The sequence below is a fragment of the Meles meles genome, chromosome 10 (assembly GCF_922984935.1).
Source record: "Meles meles chromosome 10, mMelMel3.1 paternal haplotype, whole genome shotgun sequence".
NCBI classification, from domain to species: domain Eukaryota; kingdom Metazoa; phylum Chordata; class Mammalia; order Carnivora; family Mustelidae; genus Meles; species Meles meles.
In genome coordinates this window covers 16,193,253-16,205,516 of record NC_060075.1, presented here as the reverse complement: position 1 = coordinate 16,205,516, position 12,264 = coordinate 16,193,253, and the positions used below count along the sequence as shown (strand labels likewise).

At 42.4% G+C, this 12,264-nt stretch overlaps 1 protein-coding gene across 6 annotated transcripts in view; it reads right to left on the bottom strand.

The window, feature by feature from the left end:
- Nucleotides 1–12,264, bottom strand: part of DGKI (diacylglycerol kinase iota) — a 445,797-nt gene that overhangs the window by 217,908 nt on the left and 215,625 nt on the right. For all 6 annotated transcript variants that reach the window (XM_046020805.1, XM_046020801.1, XM_046020799.1 and 3 more), the window contains 3 exons: nucleotides 10,297–10,413; nucleotides 652–726; nucleotides 19–117 (listed from right to left, as the gene is read on the bottom strand). In XM_046020805.1, the coding sequence (XP_045876761.1) occupies nucleotides 19–117; nucleotides 652–726; nucleotides 10,297–10,389 (267 nt within the window). In that variant the 5' untranslated portion in view covers nucleotides 10,390–10,413. The remainder of the gene's footprint in view (nucleotides 1–18; nucleotides 118–651; nucleotides 727–10,296; nucleotides 10,414–12,264) is intronic.

Sequence of the window (12,264 nt, the reverse complement as noted above, 5' to 3'; positions counted from 1 at the left end):
TCATGAAAAATGACTCACCTGGTTGCCTCCGCTTTTGGGGTTCACAAACACAAGCAATGGTTTCATGAGAGGAGAAGAGATTGGTTTTATCACAAAAGGACGACCTTTGTTTTCCTGCTAAAGGAAGAAAGCAACACTATTGAGACATTCGTCCATGACTTGGATGCATAGCCCAAAAGCAATGGAAGGGAGAAAATACCAGTACTTCCCCACCACTAACCCTTGATCCCCCCCCCCAATAAAAAAGCTACATCTTGTTTCACAGGGCTTATAATTAAAAAGATAGTCCATATAAAGTTTAGAAGAAAGGCTCTCAAGCTATAATTCGCCTTTGAGAACAAGCCATGTTTTTTTCTTCTATTCTGTATGCTTTGAGCATTCTAGAAATGGGATTTCTTCATCATCATCTTGGGATCCTATTTCCACGGACAAGTGCAAATCCTCTGACCCTGAAGTCGCAGGAAGTTATACATGTACACGTTTTCCAGAAATTGAAAGGAATTCCAGTGTGTGGTTCAGAGTGAGTGTAGTAAAGGAGGGACAGGGGGCCAAAAATTTATGAGGAAAAGAAGCTTGGGACAGATCACATCAGACAGAGGTGATGGGAGGAGGAGGGAGCTGCTCACCGGCATGGAGTCCCAAGACACTTACTTCTGTCCCTCTTTTACTGGCTTTCCTTTTAAAGCTGGTCCTCTTCTTCTTCCGATTCGAAGCCTTTAGCGAGTTCTGTAGGGAAAGAAGGCAACAGCTGAGCCCAGAGGCGGACAGCGCCTGAGCTTGCCATGCAGACCCATGGAGGAGACGAGGGCAGCGCATGCTGGTCCACGGCATGCTTCTCATGCTTTGACACTTCCAAGCCACTGTTCATGGGTAAGCCACAGACAGAAACCAGTCGAGTGCTTCAGAGGGAGCGACCGACTCCCCACCACATGGAGAGGCAGCGAGTTAGAACCCTGGAGGCTCTCATGGACTCACATAACAACACAAGTTATACCTGCCAACCCTCCCAGTAAAAATGGAAGAATCCCAAATTCTCTGAGGGGCTCCAGTCTCCCGCCCAACCAGGTCCGTCTCCCGCCCAACCAAGTTCAAGTTCATCTCCTGCAATGGAGATCACCTATGTGGAAATGTAAAAAAGGAGGCCATTTTTCATGTTTTTCTTTTCTTTCTCTTTTTTCCTTTCTTTCTTTTTTCTGTTTACTTTGGTAATGACCTTTCTAGTTATAGTTACAAGGTAACTTGATCCCCTGGGGAACACGATGATCCAACTATCCTATCAGTGCTGAGGGCTAGGTTTTAAAATGCAGAGATAAGACTCACCTTAAGTTACTTAGGTTAGTAGAGTGACGATCACCACTCTCTCTTTCTCTAAAAACCTATTGGTTTGAAAAGCCTTCTCTCCCCCAGTAGCCTTGATTTGTTCTTCTCATAGACATGCCTCCAACCTGTGGAATCCAGGGACCCCAAATTTACTTTCCCTGTTTTTCTCTTTCCAGGAGTTTTATGGACCACAACTTTGTGATTACTTCAACTGACCATTTACTCTGAGATTGTGATACAGATGCTTTGAGAAGAACCTCTCTTAGGGGACAGTCACAACTCACTGGCTTAATTAGTAGAGAGTCAATAATTAATTAGATTGCCATCTTCACAAAGGCAAGATGTTACTATCACATCATAGATGTTTAACAAAGTGTTGAAAGCCTGAAACACAGAAGGCTTAACTTAAAAGCTTATATAAGCATATACACATGCATTGCTTGAGCAGATAAAGATTTTCAAATAGCTTCAAGAAATTTAGATATCTGTTCTTTTAGGTTCCTGGGTATTTTCTTCTTACTGCATTCAAAAATATACCTTAGTCTCGAGTACGTATATTAACACATTCGAATTAGCAAGATTGAAACTATTTAACTTTTGAGTTTACTTTCATTTGGACCATAAAAACATACATTGTTCTGTAGCCCGTGCTCATCAAGGATGAAGGAAACTTTCTTGAACCATCATTTGTCCCAAAGCTTTCTTCCTCCATCCAATTAAGAGAGTTTTCAGGTTCTAAGTCTCACCAGAAGAGAGAGACCCAGAAGCTCGGGAGCTCATGGGTGTTCTAGACCCCAGGTTATTTCTTACCATTCACTGTAGATCACAGCTCTCCTACAAAAAGTTCTCCACGTTTCTGAATTCCTCTTTAAATAGATCTGTTATCATGTTCCACTTCGGGGAAACTTTTGCATTATTAGAGTACTTCCCACATGTTAACTACTTTGTTTAAAAGGGAAGAAAAACTACCTGGATGCCGTAAACACTTAATCAGCCAAGTGTCCCAAGGCAAATGCTGGAAACTCTTAGGATGACAATTAATGATACTGAGTGGTTTTCAACCCATCACGGCATGTTGGCGTCACCCAGAGTTCTTTCAACAATGTGCATCTGTGGACCCCCAAATAGTCTTTGTTTGGCGTGAAGCCCAGGCAAAGATGCTTTTTCAAAGCTCCCCTGGCAATTCTAGTGGGTCGCCAGAGCTGAGAACCTCTGAAGTCAAATGGAAAAGTCGGGAGACATACATAAGGCGCTGAAGCATCATTTCAATGGGATCAGGAGCCGGAGCTGTGGAACTGGACACCCCAGGTGCTAATTCTGGGTCTTCCGGTTACAAGATCTGTGACCTTGGCCAAGTCAGGCAAGTCTTTGAAATAATAGTTTCTTAACTTAAAAATGAAGGTGACAATACCTACCTCACAGGGCAGTTGTGAAGTTAAAAGGAGAAAAGGTATGTGAAGCAGTTAACTTGGTCTCGACCCGTGATAAGCGCCTCCGTAAATGTTAGTCGCCTCGTTCGCGGCTGTATGTATCCCCAGCACCAAGCACTGATGCCCGGCCCACAGTGTGCACTCAAGTCATTGTTGAAATGAGTCAGTATTAGAACTCACAACACTTACTGAGTCCTTCCTGGTTTCGGAAAGGATCTTTCGGAAGTGAATGCTAGTCTCCTAACTTCCCCGTTGCTTTAGTTCATTTACGGCCAAGAGCAATGCAGGGAAAGTGCTTTCAGGAACACACGATAGGCCTCGGTTCCTGGCAGCACTCAGTAACTACTCTCTGAGAGAGAAGTCTAATGGATCGGGCTAAGATCATTCCCGAACCTTGCCTGATCCCAGAAATCACAGCTCTTCGGGCAACTCTGCTGATCAAGGATGTTTGGGAAACAGAGTTAGAAAAACACATCCAGAGAAGGCTTGAGGTCTGAAAACAGAGCAGGCAAGGACCTCAACTCTAACAGGGAACAGACATACACGATGGCCTTTTCCACACAGAGCAAATACAAGGCTTCCGAGCCTCATGGAGCCAAGTGCACGTGAGGTCCTCCTCATCTCACAGAACAAGGAGGGGGCCCAGAAGCAGCACAGAGGTTGACTTACAGTCCCTGGAAGCTTCTGTGTGAGCTCGGAGTAAGCTTACATCCCTATGGACAGATAGCAAAAGATAAGCAGTATGGGATTTCACAGAAGACCTCCAAATTCCCAGGGCTTCCTTCTGTTCACGTGTAAATATGTATCTCAATCTCAACACCGAACTTCTTCTAAAAGGCATCGCCATCCAGTGGGGAACAGATGGACGGGGAAGCCGAGCTGGCTTGTGTTTCAGCCATGACAAGACGAGTCAGCCAGTCTGCTCATCTAAGATATCGCTCACCCTGCCTGGGTCAGTCTTCTTGTGAGAGTTAAAATAGCCTGCTTTTCAAGAACAGAAAATCATTCCAAGAAGCTGTTTTGTAGACGTGCTGTGGTATCTTTCAAGAAACTGTTAGCAATACGTGTGCGGTATGCTACAACAGAAATATCCCCGTTATCAAGGGTAGCTAACTCTGTCATCTAGAAGGTTTGCTTGGCAAGTTGAACACCAGCCCCACAGTACAACGTTGTACCCTCATGTGGATTTTTGTATGTTTTAGACTCTAACAGCATTTGTCCCCCATACATTCTGGGCCCACTGTTGTGTTCAAGTCCGGAGAATAAATAAAGGCCTTTTGGGTTTTTTGGACCAGGTATTGGGACAGTACTACTTTACAGAAATAATCCGATGAACAAAGTCTCTATCATAGTCAGGATCCCTTCCTGGGCTATTTTAAAAAAAAAAAAAATGCCCATTGGGTAAATCACTCAACTGGGAATAAAACTTAACTACTTCTTAATACCCTTTAGGGCTTTTCCCAGGTTATGGGATCACAAAGGACTGGTTATAACAACAGCTCTGAAGAGAAGATATCTCCCACTTCGTCATCCCAAATGAAGCTTTCCCCCGTCACATACCGGAAAAAACTCTGATGGGTAGTAGAGGAGGCATGGACTTCGTCTTACTAGCGAGTGTTCTCGTGCTGCCTGCTCTAGCTGCACTGCCGGGACAAAAGTTGTCCTGAGGATAGGTGAGCGGAGAAATCAATTACTTCCAAAAGATAAGGACGGGGTCTCTGCCATTTCTCAGGCATATTTGGTTCAATCACAGCGAGGATTGCCTAACCTTTCGAACTGACCAAAGGAAATGGCTAGAGCAATTTTTGAGAGAGATGGTTGATCCTAGCTATTACATGTCCTGGGTCCGAGCATTTTCACATTATCTTATCATAAGGAATAAGGACTAACACGGAGAGAGCCCCTATGGGCTAGGAAGGAGCTGATGGCAGCATTTTTTATAAGTCGACCATGAGATACTATATAAATCTCCACCAGTAGGGAGTTGGCTAAACAGATTGTATAAATTGTAATCTATTTATTGTATGGAATATATACAGCAGTTTTAAAGGGAGTTAAATCTAGATGTATTAATACAGACTTTTCCCCAAGATTTTTTTTTAAGTAGGAAAGGCAAGTTTTAAAGTATTATGTGCAGAATGATGTCATTTATTAAAAACATACACCTCTAGTCTCCTATAACTTGACCCCACAAACATTCACGTATCACGAGTCTTTCTCCATCAGCTCCAAATGCTCGCACTAGTATTTCAACATCTTCAACTTGTTCATAGAGTCAAAACATTATCCTCTAACATTTTCAGTCCAGAGGAGAAACACTGACATCTGTAACTAAATATAACTTTGCCTTTAAATGTATGAACAGATTTGTGCTTGATTCTTAAAATTTGGTCCTCTTTTCATTCTGGACTATCATCTAAATTCCATCATCTTTTATGTTCTGGGTCTCTCCGAATAATTTGGTGATGAAACCCAGCAAATCATCCAGACCCGCCCTCGTTCTCCTCATCATGCAAGCTTCACACAGCTGGTCCCAGAACCATGATCTACTCAGAACCAGCCATCTTTCAAAAGACACAGAAAATACATGACTTAATTCCACCTCTTTACAATCTGCTTTTCCGACCATTATGCTCTCAAGTAGGTTTCTTTCTCTCTTGAGTCATTTTTTAGACACAAGCGTCACAAATAAAGCTGACCATATTTGGGGATCCACCTTAACAGCTGTTCTCAGAATGTTCTGTAAGCTTGGGCTGTCCTTCTTCGTCTGTCTTCCCAGTGAGGCCCCTCACATCCTTCAAGACCAAGCATACACAGCGTTTTCTGTTTAGCCTTCAGTAATCTCCACAATCAAAATCACGCACTTCCTCATGTTTCTACCCCATTGCTACATCTCGGGTCACACTCACCACTCAATACCTTAGCCCTGCTGGCCTCTCACAGACCATGGCTGATTCACCCCACCTCTGGGGCATCCCTTCATCACACTGTGTATATCTGTCCTAAAAGATGCACGCTGACAACCAAGGCAAACCTTCCAGATACCTGAAGACCACTCTTTTTCATTACGGATTTACATGTGGCTCAATTCCTTTCCCAGAATCCAAACCTCCCTGCCCAGAGATTTAGTTGTACCAATTTTCTCGCCTAGGGAGGATACTCTTTGTGGACATCAGATGAACATCTGTTTCATCTGTGGACCTCCCGCTGCACATAATAGCCTCTGTGAATGGAGTTAAATGTCTACTTCATTCAGTTAACAATATCTTCTTGTTTTTAAGCCATGTCCTCGCATTCAAAAATACACAGAAAAAAATAAATAAATAAATTCTACAAGTAGGAAAAACATTTTGCTACTGTTCTGCTGTTCTCCATCTAATTTCCAAATTCTTTTTTTAGCATTTCTCAGTGTCTCCAGTGAATTCTTTAATCTCACTTGCTTCCACACCGTCACTAACAGCTTACCACCCACGCTCTACAAACTAGAGTTCTGACGGTCATCAATGATCTAGAGCCAAACGCAAAGACTCTTCTCGATCCTTGTTATTTTTTAATGCCTACAGAATTTAACATTGATGACGGCTCTATTTTTCTTTCCATTTTTCATGATGAAATTCTGGGCTATGATAGGTCTCTCCCTGTTCTGCAGGATCCTCTTCCTCCTTTCCCTTTCTGGTTATGAATGCTCACGCTGTCTTCTTCAGTTCCTCAGTTCAGGGACTGAAGTAACTCTCTGCCATGGGATAAGGATCATGCTAGTGAACACACAATCCCACTGCCGTGTGACATCCAACAGTTAGAGTGGCATCTCAAGGTGCACTTGAGAGCACACCAGTTCTAGGCTATGGTCCCCACTCTGCCTCTTTCCCCACAAGAATCCCTCTCTTCCTTTCTTCTCTCAGTGTAATACAAATGGCCCAGGGAACAATAACTTCTGTTACTGGTTTTCATCTGTTGATGTAGAACTTCATTTGATACCCTGTACTCAACAAGGAAAATAACAAGAGCTAATGTTTGAGTTTTACAATGAGCTAGGTGCTGTTTTATGTGTTTTATTTTTATTTTTTAGCTCATTAGTCCTCATGAAAACCCAGTAATTGGGTACTAATATTATTTACACTTTGCAGATGAGAAGCTGAAGAGTTTAAATTCTTGAGATTATACAAGTCATTAAATAGCGGAGCGAGTTATGAATCTAGGCAGTCTGGCTCATAAGCTAGAACTCTCAACCACGGTATTGTCCCCCATGCTCATCATACACTGGCTTTCAAATGGAATTTACTTAATTGATTAAATTACTTCTTTTGGGGACCCATAGGAGGAAGGACTACAAAAATTTTAAAGATGTGTGACTCAGCAAGCCTTGCTACAGTAAGACAGGAAGGCAGCAGGACTTATCATTAAGAGCTCTATTTTCAGGGGCGCCTGGGTGGCTCAGTGGGTTAAAGCCTCTGCCTTCGGCTCAGGTCATGATCTCAGGGTCCTGGGATTGAGTCCCGCATCGGGCTTTCTGCTCCGCGGGGAGCCTGCTTCCTCCTCTCTCTCTGCCTGCCTCTCTGCCTAGTTGTGATTTCTCTCTGTCAAATAAATAAAATATTTAAAAAAAAAAAAGAGCTCTGTTTCAGAATCACAATTCCTAGGTTCAAATGTCACTTCAAACTATTTAATAACTATGTGGCCCGGGTAATTTATTTGACTTCAGTTCTCATTTTCCTTGGCTACAACATGGGAATAGGATACCTGTCTCAGAGGGTACTTAATGGTAAAATGAGATACTGAATGTAAAGTACTTAAAATATTTCCTAATACATATAAAGGCAGGTTCTGATGGTCATCGATGATCCAGAGCCAAATGCAAAGATTCTTCTCAATGCTTGTTATTTTTTAACGCCTACAGAATTCAACATTGATGACTGCCCTATTTTTCTTTCCATTTTTCATGATGAAACTCTGGGCTACGATAGGTCTCTCCCTGTTCTGCAGGATCCTCTTCCTCCTTTCCCTTTCTGGTTGTGAATGCTCAGCGTGTTAATGAGCATTCAAAACATGTTAGTTTTTCTTACTCCTCTTATTATACTTTTCTGAATCACAGAAGGACAATAAGAAAGTGTGTGATGAAAACAATCTGGACTCTAGCATCCAGACTGTGAACTATACTACCATCCACCATTAGAAGTAACCAAGACTCCTCAAAGAAATGGCTGCTTCCAGGTATGGGCAGGAAATGCCTAAGTCGATCCTGGGACATGGCATGATTCCTAAAACCAAGGAAGGCATCAAAACCCACATGACTCATGAAAAATGGAGACAAGAGCCATCTGGAAGGTGGTCTAACTGGTCAAAGATAAAACTATGAATATTTAAAAAATGATGCCGATGGATTGAAATATCATATATTTTATATATCACATGAGGTAAGTTGATAATTCATAATGATACTCTCTGAAAACCACCACCACCACCCTTAGCCAACCAATAACGTGGCTAAGGTGCCAACTTATTATTCTGAAAATTTACAAATAAAGGTAAATACTCAAGCATCTGTCATGTATTAGCTTTATTTTTTAGTTCCCTTATTACCAGCAGCAGAATAAAGAAGAGTATAAACTGGAAAAACCACCTCTTGGTAACCCCTAATATAATAGATTTAGGTAATAATCTTCAATGGATAAAATGGTGAAAGGCTGATGGACAACTTTAGGATAGATGGATTAGAAGCATAGCTCCAAAACTCACTGATTAGTCTTAAAACTAAGAGTGAACAACCTGGGGCACCTGGGTGGCTCAGTGGGTTAAGCTTCTGTTTTTGGCTCGGGTCGTGATCTCAGGGTCCTGGGATCGAGTCCCACATCGGGCTCCCTGCTCAGCTGGGAGCCTGCTTCCTCCTCTCTCTCTGCCTGCCTCTCTGCCTACTTGTGATCTCTGTCTGTCAAATAAATAAATAAATAAAATCTTAAAAAAAAAAAAGAGTGAACAAACTGACACCTGTTCCTTTGAAAGCAACATCACAGAAATACACCACCACCCATGCATTATAAACTAGTCTCACAGCCTCAGGAGTACAAATTTTGGACACAACAGCCTTGCTCATGCCATTCTCCTGCCTGCGATTTCCTCTCTTCTCCATCCATCTAAATCCCACCCATCTTTAGAGAGGTAGAATATAACTCACCTCCTTCATGAGGCTCTCCCTGATCTCTCCTTAAGAAAACCACACCGTTCTTCAGAGTGGATCACGCATTACATCACGATGCCTAGGAGCTTTCTTAATACCATCAGGGTTTAACATGAAAACATGTTGATTTAACTGAATATTTAATACAAAACTCTTAGAGAGAGTACTGAATTTTAGGGGTTGGGGAACCAGAGAAGTAAAAAGATTAGAGATTTGAAATTAACAGTAAATTAGAAATCGGTACCTGAATTTCAACTGTAGTATTACACTTGCTATCACCTTGGGCCACTCATTTAACAACTCGAAGACGTAAGATGAAAAAGCTAGGCTCCCCATTTTTTAATGTACAGATAGTGCACCTGCCTCTGGAAGAGATTTCCCAAAGGCTTTTGTGGACTGTAACTAGGAAAGATATTACTAAATGTTACTCATCAACAGAAGCTGAATGCTATGTAAAAACACACAAAGCAAAACAGTGTCCTTGATCTGCCAGTTTTTTAAATAACACTGAGTCAGTGCGAATAAACTGCATGATGATTCTGAAGACCATATAAAGTAGGACTGCCTTATCTTTTAAAGATATTACATTCAGCAGGATATCCTAAGGTGGCTGCATCCCCAGGACAGCTATCATCCTCCCCCTGCCCCCTGCCCCCATCGTAGCATTACGAGTCTGCCATCCCATAACTTGGAGCTCATGGTCTAAGATGTATGGCATGAAGGTAGATATTTTGCTCTCAAAGATTACAACCGTGTTGAGAAACCGCTAAGGTTTCCCGGCACATCGCAAAGGCACTCTAGGACAGAATGTACAACAAGAATTGAATACAGAATGAGATTAGGTATTAAGAGGATAAATTCTACTTTGCCTTAAGAAAAGAGTGTTGCTCTCTGAGCGGGCCTTGTGTACTTAGGAAGGTCATGACCCCCAGTCTGCCGTTCAGGTTGGAAGTGGTGGCAAGCTCAACCAAACAATGAAGCCTGTACAGTTTGCCCTCACATTCAGTCCCTGGGGATGCCCAGGCTGGAAGAGAAGAGAGTTGTGTAAGGGTTAGTTGCACCCACCACTAGCATTTAATGAACTCAGAAGAACACCCAAGGAGAACACCATTAGCACCTGAATGGGAAGGACCCATTCCTGCTGTGGAACTTGGATCTCTTCAGGAAAGGGAGGCTGGTTCCATGAGAGAGCCCAACTGCGGTACAGTGATGGGCTAAATGGAAGGGACTGGGGGAAGCTGAGCATGGGGCCGTAGGGAAGAGTGAGCAGAGATTTTCGGAACCCCAGAAAGAGTCAGGGCAAGAAAAGCAAGAAGCAGCAGTTCCTTTTTCTCCGCGCTGGCCCAGGAGCACCAGGGGCCCAGAAGTTACCTGAGGTTTCTTCACCTTAATGATCCAGGTGGGCGGGACAATGACAGCAGCATGAGCCCCCAGGGAGCAGGGTTCCTCAATGTGATGCAGCATGAAGCAGGTCACCTTATTGTGAAACTGAGGAGAAAAATAGGCCAATAAACAACCCTGGGCCAAGGGCACCGCTAAAGCAAGAAGGAATGAGTGCATGCGCACACAGGCACCGCCCAGCCTCGCAGACATGAAGACACATGCTTCTTAGCACCACCCAGACAGCCCCAGAACCACGAGACCAGACTTGGAACTCATTACACTTTACAAACTGATAAAGAAATCAGTCTTGTAGGTCCAGGCCAGCTCAAACTTTATAAGCTTTCATTAGGATATTTACATAACGAGATCTCGGAGAGGTCTATTAATCCTAACCCCGGATATAATTTTGTTGCCCTTGACCTGCACCAGTCACATACTGGATGTGGGATAATGCTGGGGAGGCGAGGAAGCTTCTCCCACCTGCCTCTCCTTTTTCTAATCACAGGTGTAAACCCATTCCAGGTAGTCCTTCTCACTTAGGAAACCCAGGAAAGAAGCAAGAGATCTCTTCCAGAGAGTTCTTAATCCAAGAGGTAACAAAGAGATTGCCTCTCTGGGCTTGTCTGGGGCTGCTTTTAAAAAATACAGTGAGCCTAACTACACTCGTAAGTCTAAAACACTCTCTGTTTTTGAAAGAAGAAAGTAAATGTAGACTGATGATCATAACAATACCTCAAGGTTAGTGGTTTAACTCTATGCCCATGGACTGAGTAACCATCATCTTTTGTGTGAAAAGTAATAATGATGTACGGTAACAGTTTTTTTCCCAATGAACAAAATCCACATTATATAATAATTGTGGGCCTTAAAGTTTTAATCAGTGATTTTTAAAAAACTTTAACAGCAGTTTCTACTATATTATGCTTAATGGAACCATACTTTGTCATCTTAATGGGAACAATTTTAAGAATGAAAGGGAACACTGCTAATGATTATGTTGGAAGAACAAACATAGATTAGGACTATCTCAGGAAACCTGTTAAATATGGCTACCCCAATTATGTCCCACTGGGAATTTGTCTTCATTTCTGCCTATCCTCACATGGTCCTGTAGCAAATTACTAATTAAGTGTGGATGCAAAATAAGTTAGTAATTTCCCCTACGACCAGTTATTTGTGATCTGCAAACAGTGATATACTAGAAAATATTATCTGAATACCTTCTTCAAAAATTGATTTTCTTTTAGCAACTCAAATAAATCCCTAAACGGATGCCCACTGCACTTCTAAAATGGTCAAGTTCTCTGAGATGACCTATTTCAACTCTCAATTTATACCTGAGTAATCACCAATCTAAATAGACTGAGAACTATGTCCCAAAATGCCTAACTTTTACAAGGTGGAGTCAGAGCTTAAACCCCAAAAACCAGCTCTTGCACCCAGTTTTTGTTTTTGTTTCCTGCAGCAGAAATGCCTATGGACAGCATTTGTTTGACATCAGATATCCTAGAATGGATTACCTGTAGGCTTAAAATATTTTGCCAGTGTAATTCGTCTTAAAATGTTTTGTATCTTTACTTCTTGCAAAATCACCTACAAGGTGATTCAACTGGCCTATGAATTAATGACAAGAGAACAAGGGTGCCATGTAAAATGGGATTGAGTTCCCAAATTAATGGGCCCTGGATAAGCCATCTCACCACAGCCTGGTAGCTACAGTGGTGGAGCAGATGCCTTCTACGGGAGCTCCAACTACCAGTGATGCTCTCCCACAGGTGGGGCCTCAACAGATCAGGGAAACCAGTAGCCCAGACTCTGTTGGGGAGAACTAGAACTGGAACTAGCTTCTTTCTCTCCAGGTGGACCTACTGCCTTGATGGTATAGTTTCATTCAAGGACTTTACCTTTGTGAGCTTCTTGAACAGAAGCACAAAGATTATTTGTGTAAAAAATAAC